Raw genomic sequence first — 23,611 nt, 5'->3', positions numbered from 1 at the left:
ATATTGAAAGAAAAGAACAGAAATACTAATCAAAGTAATACTTACAACAGATAGAGATTAATTCTGAAAGTCCACAGAGACAATAACAGCCAAGTTGAATGAATTTGGTGTTGTACTCCCTTATAATGACTAAATAAGAATAATTATATATCATTACTCTACCATGAATATCCATAGATAGTAATCTGCAGAATGACATAAGCAAAACGCAGGTCAGCAAGTTAGCCTTGCAAAGAAGCTATAATGGTTTCTCAGATGTTAGTCATGACAGCATTTAAAATAGTTGGCAACCTTCAGTCTCGGAAGGCTATGGTATTGCGCTCTGAATGGTGGTTCTGGAACAGCGTCTAGTGTGGCTGAAAAGGGAGTGACAGTTCCTTCCACACTGGGAGCAAGTGCAGTCTGTCCCTGGTCTGTCTCCCTGGCTATGGGCCTTCCTTCTTTGCCTCTTTGCCTCAGTCTGTTGGCCAAGTGTCTCTTCAAACTGGGAGAGGCCATGCTGCACAGCCTGCCTCCAAGCGGGCCGCTCAGAGGCCAAGGTTTTCCATCTGTTGAGGTCCATTCCTAAGGCCTTCAGATCCTTCTTGCAGATATCTTTGTATCGCAGCTGTGGTCTACCTGTAGGGCGCTTTCCCTGCATGAGTTCTCCATAGAGGAGATCCTTTGGGATCCGGCCATCGCCCATTCTCACGACATGACCAAGCCAACGCAGGCATCTCTGTTTCAGCAATGCATACATGCTAGGGATTCCAGAAAATATTTGTCATCTTCCAGATTTGATCAGACGTCAGAACTGGAGATTTCATTTGCTTCAGTATTAAGTTTGTCATGTCCAGACTCCACAAGGTCTCCTTCTGCCTTTTAAAAAATATTGAGTCCATCCTGGTGTCTTCTGAGCAGCTTAGGTGGCTCCAGGGACACAGCAGCATTGAGGAAATAATGGCTGACCTGGTTGTAGTTTTGCTTCTCTGCTGCTGTTAAAGCTGAGTTACATTTTCAGAAGGGTTCCCTGGTGCAGCCTCCTTGGGATTTATATCAGAATGTATGTGTGGAAACCGTATTGTTCAAAAAGAAGAGCCCTGCCAGGTCTGATTGCAGGTCCATGTAGCCTAGCATCCAGTTCCTCACAATGGCCCAGCAGTTACTTTCAGGAAACCCAAAACAGGGTTGGAAGACAACTATCCTCTCCCATGGTTGCTCCCAAACAGCTAATATTCACTGCGACTGGTGCATTGCCCCTGAACATAGAGGTTCCACATCGCCCATACTCTTATAGCCAGTGATAGCCTTGTCCCGCATGAATTTGTTCAATCCCCTTTTCAAGACATCTAAGGTATTGTCTTCATGGGTGCAGAAAGTTCCCAAGTATAAATGACAAAGTACGTGTGCGGTACCATCAGTTTAAAGGACTATCTCTTCTCACATGATCCTACCTGCTACTAAGATAGTATTGGCCTGCTTCATGTTCAGCTGTTGGAAGAGGCAAGACTGGTGGGGTACATAAGATGGGGCTTTCTTGGTTGTGTTACCCAGACTGGGAACTCTCACCATCTTGGGAGTTTCATTTGATCTCCTTCCTAGTGTTGCTTACATCACAGATGAAAACTGTGCTTTTCTAGCCTGCCTTTGGCATAGATAACTTAGGGTGCAATTCTGACCTTGTCTTCAGCAGTGCATGTCTCTTGCACCAGTGCAGAAGTGTAATGAACATGCTGTACATTCACAGCTACTCTGGAGGAGGCTGGGCCAGGGCAAGAATGCACACTGGCCAGCCTGTGTAGGATCCAGGCCCCAGGCCTGTAAGTTAGCTGCAGCCGAAGTAGGCTGGAACAGGGGGTTGAAAAGGGTGGTGGTGGGGCTGAATGGGGACATTGGGGAGGGCAGGCCGATGGGTGACAAGGCTCAGGAGGAGAGTGAGATCAGCCTCAGCAAATTAGGCTGGATCCTATCCTCTCTCCTGGCCAACCCAGAGTTGTACCGGGCTGCTCAGATTCGCGTCAGCGATTCCATTGGCACAGATCCTAGTAGCCCCATAGGAGTGCCTGCCATGCAACATGGGGTAAGAAGATTAATATCCGCTTACTCCAAGTTGCACTACAGTCACCTCCTAACCTGCGCTGGATACAGTGCTGGCCAGTTGACAACTTAGGATTGGGTTTTAATTTGTTCCCCCTCTGTTAAAATTAGCGCTGTCTTCTATCTGATGAAATACCGGTATGCCTTTTTTAGTGATTTTCTGACAATATTTTATTCTTATTTTTTACTTTGTTAAGCCACTTTTGAGTTCCTGTTGTAGGGACAGAGAGGCTAGATTTACAAACCTCTTGTTGTTGTTGTTGGCAACCTTCAGTCTCGAAAGACTATGGTATCGCGCTCTGAATGGTGGTTCTGGCACAGCGTCTAGTGTGGCTGAAAAGGCCAATTCGGGAGTGACAATCCCTTCCAAACCGCTTTGTGAACTTTTAGTTGAAAAGCGGTATATAAATACTGTTGATTGATTGATTCCACACCGGGAGCAAGTGCAGTCTGTCCCTGGTCTGTCTCCCTGGCTATGGGCCTTCCTTCTTTGCCTCTTTGCCTCAGACTGTTGGCAAAGTGTCTCTTCAAACTGGGAAAGGCCATGCTGCACAGCCTGCCTCCAAGCGGGCTGCTCAGAGGCCAGGGTTTCCCACTTGTTGAGGTCCACTCCTAAGGCCTTCAGATCCCTCTTGCAGATGTCCTTGTATCGCAGCTGTGGTCTACCTGTTTGGCGCTTTCCTTGCACGAGTTCTCCATAGAGGAGATCCTTTGGGATCCGGCCATCATCCATTCTCACGACATGACCGAGCCAACGCAGGCGTCTCTGTTTCAGCAGTGCATACAAGCTAGGGATTCCAGCACGTTCCAGGACTGTGTTTTTAGGAACTTTGTCCTGCCAGGTGATGCCGAGAATGCGTCGGAGGCAGCGCATGTGGAAAGCGTTCAGTTTCCTCTCCTGTTGTGAGCGAAGAGTCCATGACTCGCTGCAGTACAGAAGTGTACTCAGGACGCAAGCTCTGTAGACCTGGATCTTGGTATGTTCCGTCAGCTTCTTGTTGGACCAGACTCTCTTTGTGAGTCTGGAAAACGTGGTAGCTGCTTTACCGATGCGTTTGTTTAGCTCGGTATCAAGAGAAAGAGTGTCGGAGATCGTTGAGCCAAGGTACACAAAGTCATGGACAACCTCCAGTTCATGCTCAGAGATTGTAATGCAGGGAGGTGAGTCCACATCCTGAACCATGACCTGTGTTTTCTTCAGGCTGATCATCAGTCCAAAATCTTGGCAGGCCTTGCTAAAACGATCCATGAGCTGCTGGAGATCTTTGGCAGAGTGGGTAGTGACAGCTGCATCGTCGGCAAAGAGGAAGTCACGCAGACATTTCAGCTGGACTTTGGACTTTGGACACACCAAAAAAGAGTCACATTTGCCATAACATGCAGTTTGGTCCTTAATTTGTGCAGCCCACGAGAGAGCTACTGGCTCTGCTTGCTCAGCTGTACATGTTTCTTTCTCACCATAAGCCACTAGGCAAGGAACTGAACTAGGCACTACTGCAATGTACTGAACTAGGACCTTCTGCAATGTTCTATATGCTGATAGTGAGGAGGAGCTTTATTTAAACAGCTTCCCAGCATTTCTCATGTAGTGATGTATGCAGGACAGTTTGACCCAAGTTAAAACAACATTGCACAAGAATATTAATCAGACTTTAATGTTAATCTCAGATAAATTATATTTTGTCAGAATTGTGCCTCATCCCACTGACTCCAGCGAGAGGAGACCCAGACCATTCTGGAGCGAGCAAGTATCTCGACAGTCTGATCCTAATTTTGTGTATTTCAGTGGTGGAGAAAGCATACTGGTTTCTGCATCTGGCCCATAAGGTTTCTTTGTACTGGTGCTGCAATAAGCTCTTTTCATCTTGTTGCATTGCTCAGTTGAGAGAACCCCATTAAGATTACACACAGTTGCAAAAGAAAGAAAAATGGCTTTACCAATGAAATTAGGTCTGTGCAGTTGCAAAAGCCTTCTGGTTGCTGTGTCATTTGTCTTCCCTTTTGCATGGTTTTTGATGCAAAGTTCTACCCAGTAATTTGAAGAAACCGATCTTATTCAGTGGTGTAGCTAGAGGGGGGCAAAGCACTAAGTCTCGATGAGAGCCTCACTACAGCCTGCAGGGGACCCATCCACCTTCCCTTCAGAGCCATTCCAGGCGGTGGGACCAAAACAGAAGCGTATGGTTCCATTTTGCTTAAACCGCCTAGAATGGCTCAGGGGGGGGGGGGAGTCCCATGAACCTCTTCTGGCTTGCACCCAGTAGAGTGACACACTAAGGGCACAATCCTAACCAACTTTCCCTCTCTGCTAACTCCCTCTGAGTTGCTATAAAGCAACTCAGGTTGCTTTATAGCAAGACCAGCTCTGTGTATCCCACCTTTTGTCCAAGCACCAAAACCAGGCAGATTAGGCTGCACCTGTGAAACTACTTCCTGTCATGCAGTTGCTAACAACACTTGGCTTCTGTCAGGAAAGCAAGGTGGCAGACCTCAGCAGCATAACCATTTGCTTAACCAGCCGCTCTCTCCCAGGCAGCTTTATGTAGCTGCCTCTAGGACACTGGCACTTGGCCAGCCACTTACATTCTAGGAATTAGGCAATAAAATGCAATACTTCTCCCTTTCTTTCCCACCCTTCTGCACATTAAACTTCCCAATTCTGATGTCTTTTCCAAGGGAAACAGAATAAGTAAATTCATGTTCTCTGGTAAAGGAAGGGGGCATTCCTGATCCTTTGGGAATGCCTCTCTCTCTACCAGCAGGCAGAGCCAGTTGTAAGATGTGGTCTCCTCCTCGTGGGAGGGCATCCCACCCCTAGATCAGCCCTGCCTCTCCGGGAACACTGTCAAGTTTTCTCTGAGCTCTTGGGCTCAGTGTTTTTTTCTTTACCTCTTATAGCCTCTTTGTCTTTTTGGTTTTGGCTTCTTATCTTTTTCCCTCCCCCCTCTGGCTAGCCAGAACTGTGACCTTCAAGGGGCAGTGACCAATTCTGTCCTGGCTGCAGCTGCAATCCACTGGGCAGAGGACCTGGGAGTATCCAAGGTGGCTCTTCCTAAAGTGGCTCGGATTTCCTTAAAGATCTCCTTAGCAGTGGTCTTTGTAGCTGATTCTTCCTTGGGTGTGTTACAATTGAGTGCTTGAGCAATCTTCTCCAATACAGTGGCCAGACAGAAGATCTGGTTGAGAACATCTGGTGGATGTTGAGTCTGAATCCCAGTTGGTTGGCATTCCCTTCTTAGGGTCAAAACATTTGGATCAGGCATTAGTTCATCTCCTAGTGGAAATCAATGACAAAAGAAAGGTGCTTCCCTCAGGGTGCAAAGAAGGGACTAGAAACAAATAGCAGTTGCCCTTTCAGGCTTCTCAACAACACCTCTGCTCAAAAGAAGGTAGGTGAATAAGGATTTAATTTATTTACAGTAGGTGAATAAGGATTTAGTTTACTTAGCTTTTCATTAATTATGCCAAGGTCCCTGGCCCGTCTGCAGGACGCAGCAGAGGCTGCCTCAGTGCCATTTCATCCTGCAGGCTGACCAAGCATAGGATTGGGCCCATTAATGCGTTATAGTTATGATGTCACTTGGTTACAGACATTTTAGTGACTTAATCCTGTCGGTTTAATCAACAAATTGATTGCCTTGGCATACGTAGGTCATCTGAAGGGGCTCTACTTCAAGTGCTACCTCTGTCCCAAGTTAGAGGGACAGTGGCTTGGGAGTGAGCCTTATCTGTAGTGGCACCAGTTGTTGGCAACCTTCAGTCTCGAAAGACTATGGTATCGCGCTCTGAATGGTGGTTCTGCAACAGCGTCTAGTGTGGCTGAAAAGGCCAATTTGGGAGTGACAATCCCTTCCACACTGGGAGCAAGTGCAGTCTGTCCCTGGTCTGTCTCCCTGGCTATGGCCTTCCTTCTTTGCCTCTTTGCCTCAGACTGTTGGCCAAGTGTCTCTTCAAACTGGGAAAGGCCATGCTGCACAGCCTGCCTCCAAGCAGGCCGCTCAGAGGCCAGGGTTTCCCACCTGTTGAGGTCCACTCCTAAGGCCTTCAGATCCCTCTTGCAGATGTCCTTGTATCGCAGCTGTGGTCTACCTGTAGGGCGCTTTCCTTGCACGAGTTCTCCATAGAGGAGATCCTTTGGGATCCGGCCATCATCCATTCTCACGACATGACCGAGCCAACGCAGGCGTCTCTGTTTCAGCAGTGCATACATGCTAGGGATTCCAGCTCGTTCCAGGACTGTGTTGTTTGGAACAACTGTAGTATTCCCTTCCAGGGGAATTAAGAGATTTTCCCTTTCTCATAGCTTTTTGATGAGGGCTCAAAACATACCTGTTTCGTCTGGCATTTGGTTGATGGGTGGATGTTTGCCCTCTGCAATAGTGCTGTAGCTTGACTGCTTCCCTGGACTAATTTGTGCCGCTTCCTCCCCCATGGCTTGATGCTGCGTGTTGCGTTTTTGCAATGTTAAAATTAATGTTTTGATGTTTTTTACTTATTGTTGTGATGCAATGTACATTTATTATGAGCTTTGTAAGCCACCTTGTGCATTTGCTTCAGCAAGCGAATGGTGGATATAAACCTTTCGAATAAAATAAAATTTCCACTCATACGCAACCACGGTTCTGAACTAAAAGGCATTTCTTGGCTTTTAATGTGATGTATGTCATATTTCACAGCATCTTGGAAGAGGCCTTCCCTTTTGTGGTAGGGGATGCCGAATGTCTCCTTGTGTCTCAAGTGACATCTGCCGCTCATTGGTTTGTATGTGCATACATTAAAAATAATTGACAATTATTTAAAGATCTGCTGCCTGGTTAATTCAGTTGCCCTCTCTAATCCATTACAATATTTTTGTGTCAATGTAATGTTTGCATCCCTAGTTTTAGTGGTTTGTTTTTTTTTAGATTTTTTTTCTCTGTTTTCAATGGCTTCATATTTTGTAAGAGCTTTTGAGTCCTGGACAGAAAGGATATAAATTAAACAAATAACTAGCCTTTGTTCCCCAGCAGGCGAATGCTCAGGGACAGTTTTCCTTATCATTACTTTGTGTGTTTGTGGACTGAGCCCAGGCACTGAAAAGAGATTCCAGACTGTAGCTTGGTTCTGCTTAAGTGCTGCAAATATAATAGCTGATCAAAACCTGGAAAACTGCTTGCTCTTCATGTTTTGCACAGCAAAAAAGACTCATTTACTGGAACAAAGCAGAATCCTGTAAATCCCTGTTCATCAGTACAGTCTTTCCTCACATGTCAGGGATAATCCTGTTTATCATTATGGTGCTGATTATGCACACCCATCTTTCAGAACTTCGGCTTTGGACACAGTAGCTAATTGAGACGCTCTGTGCAACCAAAGACCACAAGAGCTCTGAGTGTTCCCCTTGAGTAATTATTACAACATGTACCATAATAAGGTGAAACTTGCCTCCTCTCCCTTGCTTTCTCGGCTAGGCAAAGGCAGGCTCAGAATGATATGTGCTTTGCAACCAGATGTCTCAAGTTCAGTCCTCAGCATCTCCACTGAAAAGAATCAAGTGGCAAGCGATGGAAAGATAAGGCTTCTATTTGAGAGAGAGCTACTTACTGGGTAGACTATAACATAAGTTTGTGAATGTTTCCAAATGTGTTTGTTGAATGTAATGTAGGTTCCAAAACTCATAAGACTAAGGACTTTTCTCCAGAAATGGGGAGCAACATACACTTCAGCAGACCAGTGCAGCCGAAGTCTGGAGAATGTCTATACCTAAAGCCCCTTCATGCATTTCAATGCAAATTGGGGAGAGGGTTTTCCATCTGTGACTTTTACACATTAGGACCATACCAAAGGGGGGTGCACTAGAAGTTTTGCCAATCCATCTCTCTCATCTCCATCTTATGCTCTACCTTCCTGTAACAAACCCCCAGCACCATAATTTTGCATGTGGCTGATGCAGGAATGTCAACTAGCATGAGACCAAGGGCAGCCTCCATGTGCCATCCTTCTTGTTGGCACAAGAACATCAAATAGCACAGCACTTTCATAAGATTGTTTCTGAGATTTAAAATCAGCTGCAGGGGGCTTGCTCCAAGTTTCAACTTATTGGAAAAAGGGCCTGTAAAGGCAGGCTCTTTTTCAGTCGTGATTCTGAAGTATGGCTTTTCAGTTTTTTTGTGTTTTTTTGTAAGTACCACATTTTAGTGGATATCGCCACTGTCTCCAGGGACAACTATCATGCTGCTGGACACAGTGGCTCCTGCAGCAAAAGAGAGGGCATATGCCTAAGCTGCTGTCACCTGGTCTCTCTTACTTGCCCAACACACATCTCTTCTGAAGCTGGGTTGCCACACAGCTGCACCTTGCTGCTGGAACACTGCCACCCCTGCTATCTCTACTCCTGGTGGGGTTAGGCCAGGTAAAGCAAAAGAAACCAAAAAATTGTTTTGTTTAGCTTTGGCAAAGTGGTCCTTGCAGTCTGTACCTTCCAAATGATTTGTGCTATACAGTTATTTATGCCCCAGTCCTATGCAGCTGTACTGTTACTGGAACTTCTTCCATTTGCTATCCCTATTGCTGACTCAGAGTAGGCATAGTGGTAAGACACTGAGCAGCAATTGAAGGTCAGTCGGATCAGAAGTGGATAACGTAGTCAAAGGCAGGCAGGCAGAAGACTGAGTTCCAAAAGCTGCAGTGTGGGAAATAAGAGCAGATGCTTCGCCAGGCAAGGTCTGCACCTGTGGGGTGAGTTACTCATGCTCTGTCCGTGGGGCTTTAGAAGGTCTGGTGGAGCCAGATTGGTCCTTGGGATCCACCGTCTGAGTGCAAGATCAGGTCAGCTTGCTCTAGGTCTAGGTGGTGCCTTGGAGGTGCACAGCTTGCTTTGTAAGCCTTGTGGCAGAAATGCAGCTCAGATGCATGACCTACACATAAGGTCATGCAGGCTGCTAGCAGCCCTGGGTTGAGACCCACCTATCTGATGTGCAAATAAGCTGCTGGGCTTTTGTGTGTTTGTTTGACTAAACTCATCCATTAACCTGGACATACATATGTTGGTCATTTTTAGTAATGGACAACTTATGAGGAAAGAACAAAATCCCAACAGTCTTCCAGTTTACATAGGTTTCCATGCCTGGTCGCTGGACACAATTCTTACTTGCTGCAGGTGACCAGCTGAGTCATGATTTGTAAGCCTGTACTATATAAGGTATTAATACCCGTTGTTATTAATACTGTTAAGGATCATTTTTCAAGAACTGAGCTTTATTGCATCATACTGGTAGCCAGAGGCATTCTGCAGTTGCATGTGACTTGACCGTGGAGGTCTCCATTGTTCTTTAGTACTGAAATCACGGGGAGCTATTATTGAAAAGATCATGGAAATTATGAGATGACACAGATTCTTATTTGGTTTAATTTAGTTCTGTGTCCATATGGTTAGTATTCATACCATATGGTTAGTATTCAGAAAGACCTGTTGTGAATCCAGTGGGACATGTTATGTCACAAATACATGAATGGTGGTTTATTGGGCTCCCTAAGGAATTGTGTGTATCTTCGACTGTCTCCTGGCTCTTTCTCCCTGAAGTCATTGTTAAGGTTGGTGCGTGGTTCTGAGGGTAATTCTGGGAATGGGCTGCTGTGTGTTTGGGGAGGGGTCTTTTGGAGCGGATTTGGTTCGGAGTGCCAGCATTGTGCATGTAACAGGCTGTGGGAGATGCAATGGTGAGAGAAGAACAGTCTGCATAGAAGATGAACAAATGAAGTTGAATGATCTTCCTCCTCATCCAGTGTGTTCCAGATAATCTTAGTGGCAGTCTTTCCAGCCTGAAAGAGCTGCTGCTTAATACCAGCCATTCAGGATTTTATCTCTAATGGCACAGTGACCTGGCGCGTGTATCAGAAACCAGTTTGGATAAGATGGGAACATAAGAACATAAGAACAGCCCCACTGGATCAGGCCATAGGCCCATCTAGTCCAGCTTCCTGTATCTCACAGCGGCCCACCAAATGCCCCAGGAAGCACACCAGATAACAAGAGACCTGCACCCTGGTACCCTCCCTTGCACCTGGCATTCTGACATAGCCCATTTCCAAAATCAGGAGGTTGCACGTACACATCATGGCTTGTAACCCGTAATGGATTTTTCCTCCAGAAACTTGTCCAATCCCCTTTTAAAGGTGTCCAGGCCAGACACTATCACCACATCCTGTGGCAAGGAGTTCCACAGACCAACCAGACGCTGAGTAAAGAAATATTTTCTTTTGTCTGTTCTAACTCTCCCAACACTCAATTTTAGTGGATGTCCCCTGGTTGTGGTGTTATGTGAGAGTGTAAAGAGCATCTCCCTATCCACTCTGTCCATCCCCTGCATAATTTTGTATGTCTCAATCATGTCTCCCCTCAGGCGCCTCTTTTCTAGGCTGAAAAGGCCAAAACATCATAGCCTTTCCTCATAAGGAAGGTGTCCCAGCCCCGTAATCATCTTAGTCGCTCTCTTTTGCACTTTTTCCATTTCCACTATGTCTTTTTTGAGATGTGGCAACCAGAACTGGACACAATACTCCAGGTGTGGCCTTACCATTGATTTGTACAACGGTGTTATAATATTAGCCGTTTTGTTCTCAATACCTTTCCTAATGATCCCAAGCATAGAATTGGCCTTCTTTACTGCCACCGCACACTGGGTCAACACTTTCATCGACCTGTCCACCACCACCCCAAGATCTCTCTCCTGATCTGTCACAGACAGCTCAGAACCCATCAGCCTATATGTGAAGTTTTGATTTTTTGCCCCAATGTGCATGACTTTACACTTACTGACATTGAAGCGCATCTGCCATTTTGCTGCCCATTCTGCCAGTCTGGAGAGATCCTTCTGGAGCTCCTCACAATCACTTCTGGTCTTCATCACTCAGAAAAGTTTGGTGTCGTCTGCAAACTTTGCCACCTCACTGCTCACCCCTGTCTCCAGGTCATTTATGAAGAGGTTGAAAAGCACCGGTCCCAGGACAGATCCTTGGGGCACACCGCTTTTCACTTCTCTCCATTGTGAAAATTGCCCATTGACACCCACTCTCTGTTTCCTGGCCTTCAACCAGTTCTCAATCCATGAGAGGACCTGTCCTCTAATTCCCTGACTGTGTAGTTTTTTTCAGTAGCCTTTGGTGAGGGACCGTGTCGAACGCCTTCTGAAAGTCCAGATATATAATGTCTACAGGTTCTCCTGCATCCTTAACCTCTTCCAACTTTGTCCTCCAGGTTTTTAGATTCAGTAGCAAGAGAGGGCTTGGAGTTGGTGTTGCAATGTTCTGTCAGCAACCCATCCTCTTGTCAAGATGCCCCATCCAGCAGTCACCTGGAAAATGTTCATGATGGAGTTGCGGGGCTGGGCTCTCTTCCATATTTAGGCTTCCCTCCTAGTACTTAGAGATAGCCTTAGTGATCAGGGCTGTTGCTGATTATCCAACTAGGTCTGGGCATAAGCAGCTCCAATAGCTATACACACACATGCTTCTGGATCAGGGCAACTCTATTTGTTTACCAGTCCTCAGTACAGAGAAAGCTGCATTTTTGATATTGTTGGGAGTATAATGGCTATTTTAATGATGGAAGCCATGAATCTCAATGGGATTTTCTACCTCTTACATTGTAGTTGGTGTCCAGTCAGACGCAAAAGAGAATGAGGCCTTCGAACAAGTTGACGAGGATATTGCAGTGACACAAAGTCAGATGAACTTCATCTGTCCCATCACACAGGTAAGTGATAGTTATATAACTGTAACTATATCGTTATAACTGTAATAGCATTTGTACAGCACTTTTGAGTTTTCAAGGTATTCTACATATTTTATCTTGATGCAATCCTTGCAACAACATGAAAGATAGGTAAATGTTATTATCTCCATCCTGCAGTTGGGAGGCCGAGAGGGAATCTTGCCTAAGGCCTCCTAATGAGTGTATGGCAAAGGTGAGATTCAAACTTGACCTTGAGTTGAATCCTGATTTGTAGCCCAATCTTAGCCACAATTAGCCACACCAGTTCTTTATGCTGTTCTAATTCTACTCACATTCTGTCACTTGAAAGATACGTTTTAGACGTATACATAGATAATTTGTTTGTATTCCAGTTTAGTATTTATTAACAGATTTGTTCAAAGCCTGGAATATCATGCTGGAGCTGCAGTCTTCAATTTGCGGGACCTCTGCGCTAGGAAAAACGCATCCCTGTTGTGGGCTTACCATTCCACCATGGTGCGTCTTACCTTGCCAGCAGTTCCCTGCAGAAAGTCATGCTGGGCAGCTGTGTCTGCCCGGAAATTCCGGCACAGGGCCTGCAGCAGAAGCGGCTACCTGGCACAACTTTCTGCATTGTTTAGCTGGGATGTTAAGATACAATGCGGCAAAACGGTAAGCGTCACTCACAAAAGAGATGGGTTTTTGCAGGCACTGGATCCAGCCCAGGGCCGGAGTTTAGCACCTGCTGTGTTAGAGGAAAGAAAAGATTCCCCTTTATAAACCAGTATGATTTTAATAAAATAACTTTTTGCCCATTTTCTCCTGTACCCATTTTCTGGATTTTCTCATTTCAAGCAATACGTTTGTAAAGAAACAATTGTAGTTATGAGCTAGCATATGCAAAGACTAATAGACAATTTAACGCAGGGTAAACTGACTTCAGTCTTGTGCTGCCATCTCCTTCCTTCTTTTTTTCTTTTTACTAAAATAATCACGGTCCCCTGATGTCTTTTAAACTTACAACGCAAAGGCTGCGTACCCAGGATCTCTTAACCATTGCCATCCAATTAATCTGTGGTCAGTGATACTGGTTCTGTGCTCTTGGTTATGAAGGTAAGGCATGCCTTGCTGGATCAGGCTTAGCCCAGGGGTGTCAAACATAAGGCACAGGGGCCAGATGCAACCCCCAGAATCTCTTTATCCAGCCCTCAGGCTCTCCCAGCATCACCATCAGCTGCTGAGCTGGGCTGCGATGTCTCTGCTGAAAGGACAGCCCACATGGTAATTTGGCTCTCCCATATCTTGGAAAATATGATCAAGATTTACGTATTTTCTCTTCTGTCGTTTGCAGCTCAGTCCCCAAATGAGAAAAAAGTGCTTACTTCTGGTCATGACTTAATGCCATCACTTCCTGCTTAATGTCATTACTTCTGGCCCTCAGCAGGCATCATGAATGCTCTTCGGCCTGCTGTATGAAGTGAGTGTGACACCCCTGGGCTAGCTAGTCCAGCAGTCTCTACAGAGATCCCAGTGGGCACTAGGTGGTCCCCAAGACACTGGCCAGTGTTTCACCAGAGGACCACAGTCTACCTTCCACCCACCCATGATAAATAGATAGATCCTTGGTTGAATGCACCATCGTCTAGTCTGAGGGTTTTAAAATATAAAATTAGGCTGCAGTTTGGATCAATATGGCACTGTGGCACTGTGGAGGTAGAGGAATTTGAGGTTCACCCGTTAATTCTGCATCATTTTTTCTGCAAAAAAAAAAAAAAAAAATTTCCCCTAAATCCACCAGGTTGTTATCTGGTGTGCTCCCTGGGGCATTTGGTGGGCCTCTGTGAGTCACAGGAAGCTGGACTAGATGGGCCTATGGCCTGATCTGGTGGGGCTGTTCTTATGTTCATGCATCTGAAGGTTTCATTTGGTCAAACATCTTGTTCTGGCCAGTCAAGTATAGCCCAATTTTTTATTTGCAGGAGGAAATGAAGAAGCCAGTAAGGAATAAAAACTGTGGACACACATATGAGGAAGAGGCCATCCTGGGAATTATCCAGCGCAGACAGCAACAAAAGAAGAAAGCACGGTAAGCGACCAGGGCTCAGCTTCTGGTGTGTGTATGTCTGCATGCATCTGTGAACTTGTGATTACATTGATGCTCATAGATTTAATGCTTATCCACATTGCCTAAAACAATATTTATATATCTTTACCCTTAGAACCTCTTTCTGTTGCCCCACTGATTATTTCTTCCTTTTCTTTGCCCTACCATTGACCAAAGATTTGGAAAGCCACATAACTCACATCTCATGTGATCTCGGTGCACAGTTAGGAGAAAAGATTGCAACTGGGGAGGGGCGATTCTTAATGTATTAGATCAGCTGTTCCCAAACTGGTGGGTTGTGACCCACCAGAAGTAGGGCATTCCCCCTTAAGGGAAGTGACTCTATTCCGATGGCAGTAACAGTGCTGCAGAGATCACAATACTGCAGCTGCCAATGTCCTTTTTTACTTGGGGGGGGGGGGTTTGCTCTGGCCTCCTACAGGGTCTTAGAGGCTAGCTTCTCTTCCAGCTTGTTTACTAAGCCCTTGTCTCTAACCAGCTACTTCTGGTTTTGGAGGAAAACAGGAAGTCACTTTAGATCAGAGATAAAGGCTTTGTAAACAAGCTGCAGATGAGATCATAAAGGGCTGTGAGCCTCCAGGACCCTGCGGTGCTACCCCTCAAATAAGTAGGAAAGCCCCTTGGCATTGGCAGCGCTACAATCTCTGCAGCACTGTCTCTTCCCCCTCCGCACAACCTCCCCATCCACGCAAACACCTGGCTCCCAACTCCCCTGTAGGAGTTTGGGAACCACTGTATTAGATGCTTCGCCCTTCAGGTATTTTTTAGTTTATTTTTTTAAATCCCTGGAGACCTTGGCTGTAGTACCTTTACCTAACCATCCCTGATTCCAATCACCTCCTAAGACCATGTTCAGGGTCCTTTGGCAGCTAGTACAATGTAATAAAGAGCATGATTGTTTTCTTCCATAGTTCTTTGCTTCGCTAGCTGATGTGCACAGTATTGTCCCATTCATCATCTGTCCATCCACGGCAGGTGGTGCCATGTATAATTTATAATCTAGTGGTATAATTAACATCTAAAACAATATTAAAAGTGAGTCAAGTGAAGATGTAAATTGAACATCTGCCCTGCACAGTTATGAGAGGCTGTGTTCTGACTAGTTTTCTGAAATAGTCTGGAAAATTTTCAGGCTCTGTCTTCGGCAACTTTTGAAGTCATTCTGCAACTTGTTGGGCTTTCCCAATAGAACTCTCTACAAATACACTTACTATCCAAACTTGCGGTGTGGATGAAGTAATCAGTTTTTTAAAAAATTTCTTAAACTTTTTAAATTCTTACATACATCCTTCTCCTCCTTTGGAAATCTCAAAGGAACTTCTGTGAGGCACCCAGATGATCTCTCCCATCCAGCCGTTGATCAAGCTGAGACTGTTGAGCTTTTAATCCTATGTTGGTTCACACAGGAATATCCATCACTTGATGACTGCAACATCAAATGATTATTCGAATGTCTGATCTTAACACAGATATAAATTTTCCCTAGGCTCAGTTCTCTCGAAGGCAGCAGTCTTCAACCACAACCACAGTGGTATGCTGCAAATAGCCTGCAAAGTGTGCCGCAGAAGTTAGGGCTACGGTAGTTGAAAATTGCTGCTGTAAATTATGCAGGGGATGGATAGAGTGGATTGAGAGACACTCTTTTCCCTCTCGATAACACCAGAACCAGGGGACATCCACGAAAGCTGAGTGTTGTGAGAGTTAGGGCAGACAAAAGAAATTATTTCTTTACCCAGCGTGTAATTAGTTTGTGGAACTCTTTGCCACAAGAAGTAAGTTAAGAGCCTTGCCTGGATGCCTTTAAGAGGGGATTTGACAAATTTCTGGAAGAGAAGTTCATTACGGGTTACAACCCATGGTAGGTATGTGCAAGCTCCTGGTTTTAGAGGTAGGCTGCCTCTGATTACCAGATGCAGGGGAGGGCACCAGGACGCAGGTTGTGCCTGTTGTCTTGTGTGCGCCCTGGGGCATTTGGTGGGCCACTGTGAGATAAAGGAAGCTGGACTAGATGGGCCCTTGGCCTGATCCAGCAGGGCTGTTCTTATGTTCTTAAGTTAAAGTCTAGTCTTTATGGCTCCTGCCTGCAATGGGGGTGGCGGTAGAATGAAGGAATAGCTAATGAAATAGTAATGCAGTCCAAATACATATAATTCTGCCACCCCCACCACGGCTTCCTTGGCACCTCTCTCTGAAGGCAGACACAGGTTGCTACCGGAACCACATGTACACAAAGACTTTTGGCTCTTATCCACTCAGACAGAGAGCAAAGAAAGTACTAAAGATTTCTGGAAATTAGGGGATGTAAGTAACTTGTCCCGATCTCTTCACTTGGTTCCATCTTCCTCTCTGGCATTGTGCATTTCATATAATTGCATAACAGGCAACTATAAAAATTTGCCTGCGGAGGGTGGCACTTCTTTTGAATGAGTTTCTACCTTGCCCAAGATAATAGTGGTAGGTTTCTGGAGGTGGCAGCTGCTGGTGGGGTGCACATGCTGTATTGGGCTGCCTTCAACTGGCACTGCCCTTGATTGGAGTGCCAGAGTCTTGCGTTCACAACCTTCGCCCTGGCCGCCATCGATCTTATGTGTCTATTTGCTGATGACTTTCGCTATAGGAAAATAATTGACGAAGGCTTCCAGTGACATGTATACAGGATGAAGCTGGAATGTGTACCTCTTCAGACATGACTTTGTGAAGTGGCCCTTACTCTTACCACCTGTCAGTCCCTTATTTGACCTTCTGCCAATTTTTACTGGACATGTAATTATAAAACACCCTAAATGTTAGTTGCGGAACTTTAAACATAATTTTAATACTTGTTTTTAAATGATAAAATACAGGCTTAAAATAACTGATGGTGTGTCTTGACCATTTTTGCACCTTGTCAGTGTGCTGTGAGATGAAAAAGCTTGAAAACTGCTGCACTAACATGTTCTTATATCTAGACTGCAGTATTTCAGTCTGGATATGGGGTTCATATGACTGAATGCTCCCCCATACGCATGCACAATATCCCTTCAAGTAGAAAACTCCCTGCTATGCTCATTTTCTGTGGGGAGAATTTTTGTGAGTGTGCGTGCAGCCCAAACAGTTTTACCACCTTTTCAGTTGATTCCACTCACACTATCTGTCACTCAAGTAACTTTTCTAAAATGATGAGAAAGTAAGTGTTAAAAATAGGTGAGCTTCTCTCCCATCATTCATGTTGGATTGGCTATTCCCCACCCCACCCCAAATAGGGAACATTTCCTATGGGTCACCAAAGCTTCTCCCTGGTGTGCTACCAACATGCTTGAGAGGCAAGGAGATAGAGAGATCGATCAAATCTCCTTCCTTTCCTCTTTCCATGGGGTGAAATGCTGTTGCCCCGATCACATAAACCTTGCCCAAAGGGAAGAGAGAGGGGACGGGATGGCTGGATGAAGTGGCGTAGCTAATGGTCATGTAGTCCGGTGGCAAGCTCAAAATGTTGCCCCGGAAGTGATGTCACAACCGGAAGTGACGTCACACCCAGGCTTTTTAAAAAGTGAAAATTGGGAGGAACTCACCTCCTTCCCACAGCAGCTCACCACCCACTTGCTCTGCTGCCTCCCCCCAGTTAGATCCATAGCTAAGGCATCTATCTGCAACTATCTGTCAAAGAAGATTTTGTAGCCCCCCCTGCATGACAAAATCAAATTTAATTAAGTAAATAAATAAAAAGTTATTGGTTCCATGCTGTATCATAATAACATCTCATTGGCACTCAGAACAAACAGTCTCATAGGTCCGTTTGGAGTTAAGCAAATCCACTTTTTGTTCCACAAGTCAGTTGTGTTTTCATTTTCTGGTTAATTGGTCATAACTTTTGATAGAAAATGAATATTCCAGTGCCATTTGTTTCATTGCATTATGCATTAAATTACCTTTCCATTGATATATAACATGATGGTATTATTCATACATACCAAGATTTTCACAATTTTGGTCACTAGTGTCAGGCTCAGCTTGTTGCCCCCCTAAAACTTGATGCCTGGTGCAACTGCTACACCCCTTAGCTACGCCACTGGGTGGATGGAGTTTTGGGGTCTGGGTGGGACTTATTCTCCAGCTTGGATTTATATGGGAGCCAGAGAGGAATTCAGGAGCCTCATCATACTCACTTCTCTTTGAGGTGAACATTATGAGCCCACAAAACTTGTAGATGGGCCTGAGCCTGGTAAGCTTTGCTAGCGTCACTAGAAGTTATGTTTATGAATGCATGAACCAGACCATTTGCAACAGCTTGAAGCCTTGGACCCTTTGCCAGACTGAGAGAATAAGCAAGAAAAGCATTCATGGGTAGTTTGAGATCCTGTTCCAAGAGACTTAGGGCACAATCCTAACCAGGTCTACTTAAAAGTAAGTCCTTTTTTGTTCAATAGGGCTTACTCTCAGGAAAGTGTGGTTAGGATTGCAGCCTTAAGAGAAGAGGCACAATTTCACATATTCAGAGTTGCAGCTATATAAATGATTGACAGTAACTTAGTGGATAAAAGATTCCCACCAGGTGAGTCTTTGGCTCCTGCTAGACCTCCACGCCAAGGATGTCCAAACTTTTTGGCAGGAGGGCCACATCATCTTTCTGACATTGTGTCGGGGGCCGGGGAAAAAAGAATTAATTTACATTTCAAATTTGAATAAATTTACATAAATGAATATATTAGAGATGGAACATATATGAATGAATGAAGGTCTTGTAATAGTTCAAGGTCTATAAAAGGCCTTGCGCAAGGCTGGCCTTTCTATTGCGGCCGCTGCTGCATCACTGATGTGAAATAGCAAGCAGGGGAGGGAGCCCTCATTCCACAGCTCACGTGAGAGGTTGAACAGTCATCCTCATGCTGAGAACAGTTGCATCGGGCCAGCACAACTCCACTACGTCTCCGGAGGGCCAGAGGGTCACTGGAGGCTGGGGGTTCCCTATGAGCCAGATTGGGAGTTGCCGAGGGCAGCAAGTGGCCCCCGGGCCGAGGTTTGGGCACCCCTGCTCTACGCTAATTACAAGCAAAGCATCTGTTGACCTCCAAGCTGTGCAGACAAGCACTTCACCAGCTAAGGATGTTGGGGTTTAAGATTCTCAGCCAGGTTGAAATGCCTTTCCATGCATCCGTTCAGTGTTCAAGATGTAAATGTTCCAAAAGCAGTTTGTTTTAAAGAGCATTGGCTGTGCTTCCTTTTTCATGCCTCATCACAAGCAAAGCGATGGTTTCAACATAGCCCTCCTGCTCCCCCCTCCCGACTCCTTCAGTGGCGCCCCTGCAGCTTCCTCCTTGGTGCCTTTTGATCAGCCAAGAGCAATCTCCTTGCTGAAGAAGCATCAACACTCCTGTGTCATCCTGAAAGATTTTTGACTTCAGGCTTTCAAGGCACTTTACCAGAATTAATTAATCCTGGCAAAAACATGTGCCAGAGAGATAATAATTATCCTCACCTCTTTGTAGACTGAGGAAAAAAGAGCCCAAACTGTGAGACTCTGTGGTTTGCCCAAGGCAAATGCAGCAAGCAGGAGGCCCAGCACAGCAGAGGAGTAATGAGTGCTGACTCCCAGCTCTACATGCTGAGTCTGAGGCAACAAACCTTCCCAGGCAGAACAGAGGCCTCCTTGCAGAAGAGAAAGGTTGGCCTGGGCCCTTCTTTGAAGAGGGGAGGGGTGTCATTCAAGGTTTTTTTGGAAAAGGAAATGTATGAAGATGCCCTGACTCACATCTTAAACTGTCTGATAAACTTTGAGAGCCAGTCTAAAGAGACCGTGTGCTCCTGTAGTGGCCTGGACAGATATGCGTTGCTTAACGACGGGGGTTACGTTGTAGGAACCCCATCATTAAGCAATGTTGTCATTAAGAAAAAAAATGCATAAAAATCTACCTCGTTGTTGTTGTCCTTAAGAGGCCCCAGAGGCCTTCTCCAGGTTGTGCCGACCCTCCAAGGGCCACAGAATGGCCCACAGAAGCAACTTGCAGTTTTTGGAAAACTACTTATGGTTTGCTTCCGAAAACTGTAAGTAGTTTTGGAGGCTTCTGCAATGCATTCTGATGCCCATGGAGGCCTTTGGGGCCTCCTAAGGACAACACCAACAAAGACATCACCAACCACAAGGTAACTGCTTTACAGTAAACCAACAGACCATAGTACATGCAGTCCATTGTTGGTCAGAAGTTTGCTAAGCAATGCACACCTGTACGGTTGCTGACCAGGGACTAATAGAAAGGCATGAAAAGAGGCTGGCAGGACATTTTCTTAACCCCCTGCAATTAGACTGCCAGCATACCTTGTTCTTGTACCCGTTACAGGTCCCTCCTTATCCTTCTTTCTTACTTTTGGAATGGGGGACATGGCACAATTAAGGCAGCTGGTTGGCTTCAGAAGGCTGGACAGCCTCTTAGATGAGATATGGGTATCTATAGAGGCACATTGGTGTTTTTTCACATAAGAAGATCTTCACTTTCAGAGAAGAGTTATAGTGCTTACATCAGGGGTGTCAAACATAAGGCCCGGGGGCCGGATGCGGCCCACAGAATCTTTTTATCTGGTCCTCAGGCTCTCAGCTGCTGAGCAGTGCTGAAAGGGCAGCCCACTTGAAAATTGGGCTCTCCCATATCTTGAAATATTATCAAGATTTGCATGTTTTCTCTTAGGTCATTTGCAGCTAATGAGTTCCTAAATGAGAAAAAAGTTCTTTTTTTTTGGTTATGATCTATTTAATGACATCACTTCCTGCTCAATGACATCACTTCCGGCCCTCAGCAGGCATGATAAATGCTATTCAGCCCTCTGTATGAAACGGGTTTGACACCCCTGGCTTACATACTCACCCTGTACCATGAGAGCATAGAAATTGTAAGCAAAGGCATCTGCCTTAACTTCTACACCATGTCAGCACCAAACACATTCTGCAGCTGTACATATTGAGCTTTCTTATTATTTACGTATTAATTATTTTCACAATTTATAGCCTGCTTTTCAACTGAGATTCTTAGCTTAGCCTAGCCTCCATGCCACCCACACTTGCCTTAACTTTTGAGACCAGTCTGCCACCACTGGAGGCAGGCTTGGTGCTGTGAGGTCAGTGGTCCAACAAACCTGAGCAAGGTGTCTCAATGTATTTTATGTTTTCTGTGGGCAGCAATGATGCTTACTGTCCACCTCTCGTATTAGAAAGAATTAATGATTATTTATGTTTTATACTTCTGTTGTGCTTTTCCACCTGTATTTGATGGGTTGCGATTGAGTTTCGCCCTGTGTCACCTGTTTGATATATTTGTCCCATTTAAGGATATGGGAGCTCTATAGCCTGTCATTTGAATGACATTGCTGTCCTGGTAAGGAGAGCAGATGCAATCAACTCCCCCCTCCCCCAGACAGTGTAGTTTGTGGGTTATTGCTTGAAGGGGAGTTTGGAGGCCCTAACTTGTCTCTGCTCTGCAATTACATAGTACTGCTATGAATGAGAGGTAGGGGCTTCTTGCCAGCACTGAACTACTAAAGGAATCCTGGTATGCAGTTTACAGCCTGATGTGTCTTATGAGATTGGCTGTTCTCTTAAATTTTGTCGGGAGATGTATCTCTGTTTTCTGTGCCCAGTCTTGAATTAAGCTTCCTTGATTGCTCTTCCAGTCTTTTCTGTATAGCACACATGGTAAGGATTTGCTCTGTAAATGGTTGAGGGCTATAAGTATGTACTTTTAAAAAACAACAATAGAACTGTCATATTCAGGAAAGTTCATTCTGAACATTGTACCAGATTCCGTGTTTGAGCACTGCTTGCATGGATTGAAGGAATTGTACAGTATGACTTGATTGGTGTTCACCCCACAAAGCTAATGTGCTCCTGATTTTAGTATGAATTGTTTCCCATGAAATGTGCTTTTTTTGCAGTTTCTCAGGGTGGCCCAGGGCAATTCACTTAACTTCTTACATCTGTCCCCCCGTCCGTCTCTCAAACTCATCTAGCAAGCATCAGTGGGGTGAGATTGTAGAAGTTATCATTCGTACAATTCTTTGAAGGTATAGAGCAATATGCAGAGATTGCAGTCTGTATTGTTATTAGCTATTATTACCACTACAGGCAAACTGTGCTCCATTTAAAACTGATCTACAAGCAGAAGTGTTCATAAATCTCAGTAACATATTTTCCCCAAGGCCATCCATTCCCACCTGTTTAGATAATTACATTTGCTATCACCTGTCTTTCCAAAACAGAAATCTGTTACCCAGCCAGGAAGGTCAGAAAAAGAGAATCCCAATAAAATCTAACATTTTTTTACATATTTTTGTATGTACAAAAAAAATACATATTTTTATTGATGTTTGAGAGAGAAAAAACAAGCAAGAAAAGCATTCAGGTCATGAAATATCATGAAATATTCCTCTTTTTTTTGTACTGTCTAACATACTTTCTTTCACATTTCTATTACACATATCTTGAAAGCAATTTATAATACCACCAAAAACAACAATGAAATGCGACAGAAGCAATTTCACAGTCAGTAGAATAGTTTATAGTTACAAAAACCAAATAAAACAGTAGCCACCAGTCACTTCCAAAAGTCTTTGAGAATAAAAACAGTTTTATCAGATGCCTGAACAGTGAAAGAGTTGGTGCTAATCAACCTTGTTTGGGGAGGAATATGCATAATCACCACTGAAAAAGACAGTCTTTGCCCAGCACTACCCATCTTGCGAATTATTCGCAAGATTCTCAATGTCAATAACTTTGGTTAAAAAACAAGGCCATTTACTCCTAGATAAGTGCACACCGGACTTTCAACCGGACTCTGTATCTTAGACCATATGTTGCATGGTCTCTGTCTCTCTGTTTCAGGTAGCGTCTCTGAAACATTTCCCAGACTTAAGAAAGTCAGTCTTTTCATGGAACCAGTAGTTTGCAATTTAAAGTTTTGCTATGGGGAAAAAATGGATAGAAATAGCATTTTCACCTATCATCTATTTCCCATCTCTTTTAAGAAGCAGTTTAAAAGCAATCCACTTTTGGATCTTAAGGTACAAGAAGGTGCGAAATTTGATGTTGTCAATATTTATTAGTTCTCCAACACCCTCTTTCTTTTTTCCTTTTTGCAGTTGTCCCAAAGTTGGCTGCAACAACCTTGAAGTCAAGAAATCAGACCTGGTCCCTGATGAAGTTCTTAAAAGAGCAATTGACAGTCAGAATAAACAGAGTCGCTTGTCGTCACAGTAGAAGTCTCTGGTGTGGTGCCAACGAGAAAATGTGGAGTTAGAAGAGGTTGTCCAAGATAAGTGGCTGATTGTCAGATGGTTGTGTAACATTGTTATTTAAAGTATTCCAATTGCAGGCAAAGCTGAAGGTCTGACCTGTCACTAAAAGCATTTCTGTTGCCAAGGGTAAAATGCTGCCATGCAACTTGTTTTTCTGTTTTAAATTGCATTCTGCCTTTTTATAAATAAAAGTGCAAAGGGTTTCTTTTTCTCTTCTCTGTGTAAAATTTTTAGTATATGTTCAAAGTATAATGCATTCTGTACATCTTTAAAATATAACCATCCTCAAATGAACTTGACAGATGCTTACTCTCAGGTGTTGAACTTAATGATGGACAAATCCCTCTGCCCCCTCCCCCCCGCACTGAGGTCTGCAGTTCTAGGGACAGCAACCACCTGTCCATGTTGTGTATAATAAACCTACCATAGAGTTCATGGTC

The 23,611-nt window shown here is 44.6% G+C and overlaps 1 protein-coding gene across 2 annotated transcripts in view; it reads left to right on the top strand.

Annotated features, from left to right (window-relative positions):
- The window catches only part of NSMCE2 (NSE2 (MMS21) homolog, SMC5-SMC6 complex SUMO ligase), a 228,362-nt gene extending 204,988 nt beyond the window's left edge, over positions 1-23,374 (top strand). For both annotated transcript variants that reach the window (XM_066623846.1, XM_066623847.1), the window contains 3 exons: positions 11,706-11,809; positions 13,768-13,874; positions 23,016-23,374. In XM_066623846.1, coding sequence (XP_066479943.1) covers positions 11,706-11,809; positions 13,768-13,874; positions 23,016-23,133 — 329 coding nt within the window. In that variant the 3' untranslated portion in view covers positions 23,134-23,374. The remainder of the gene's footprint in view (positions 1-11,705; positions 11,810-13,767; positions 13,875-23,015) is intronic.
- The last annotated feature ends 237 nt before the right edge of the window (positions 23,375-23,611 follow it).

The sequence above is a fragment of the Tiliqua scincoides genome, chromosome 4 (assembly GCF_035046505.1).
Source record: "Tiliqua scincoides isolate rTilSci1 chromosome 4, rTilSci1.hap2, whole genome shotgun sequence".
In the NCBI taxonomy this organism is placed as follows: domain Eukaryota; kingdom Metazoa; phylum Chordata; class Lepidosauria; order Squamata; family Scincidae; genus Tiliqua; species Tiliqua scincoides.
Note: the sequence above shows the minus strand (reverse complement) of the source record. Positions and strands in the feature narration are given on the sequence as shown.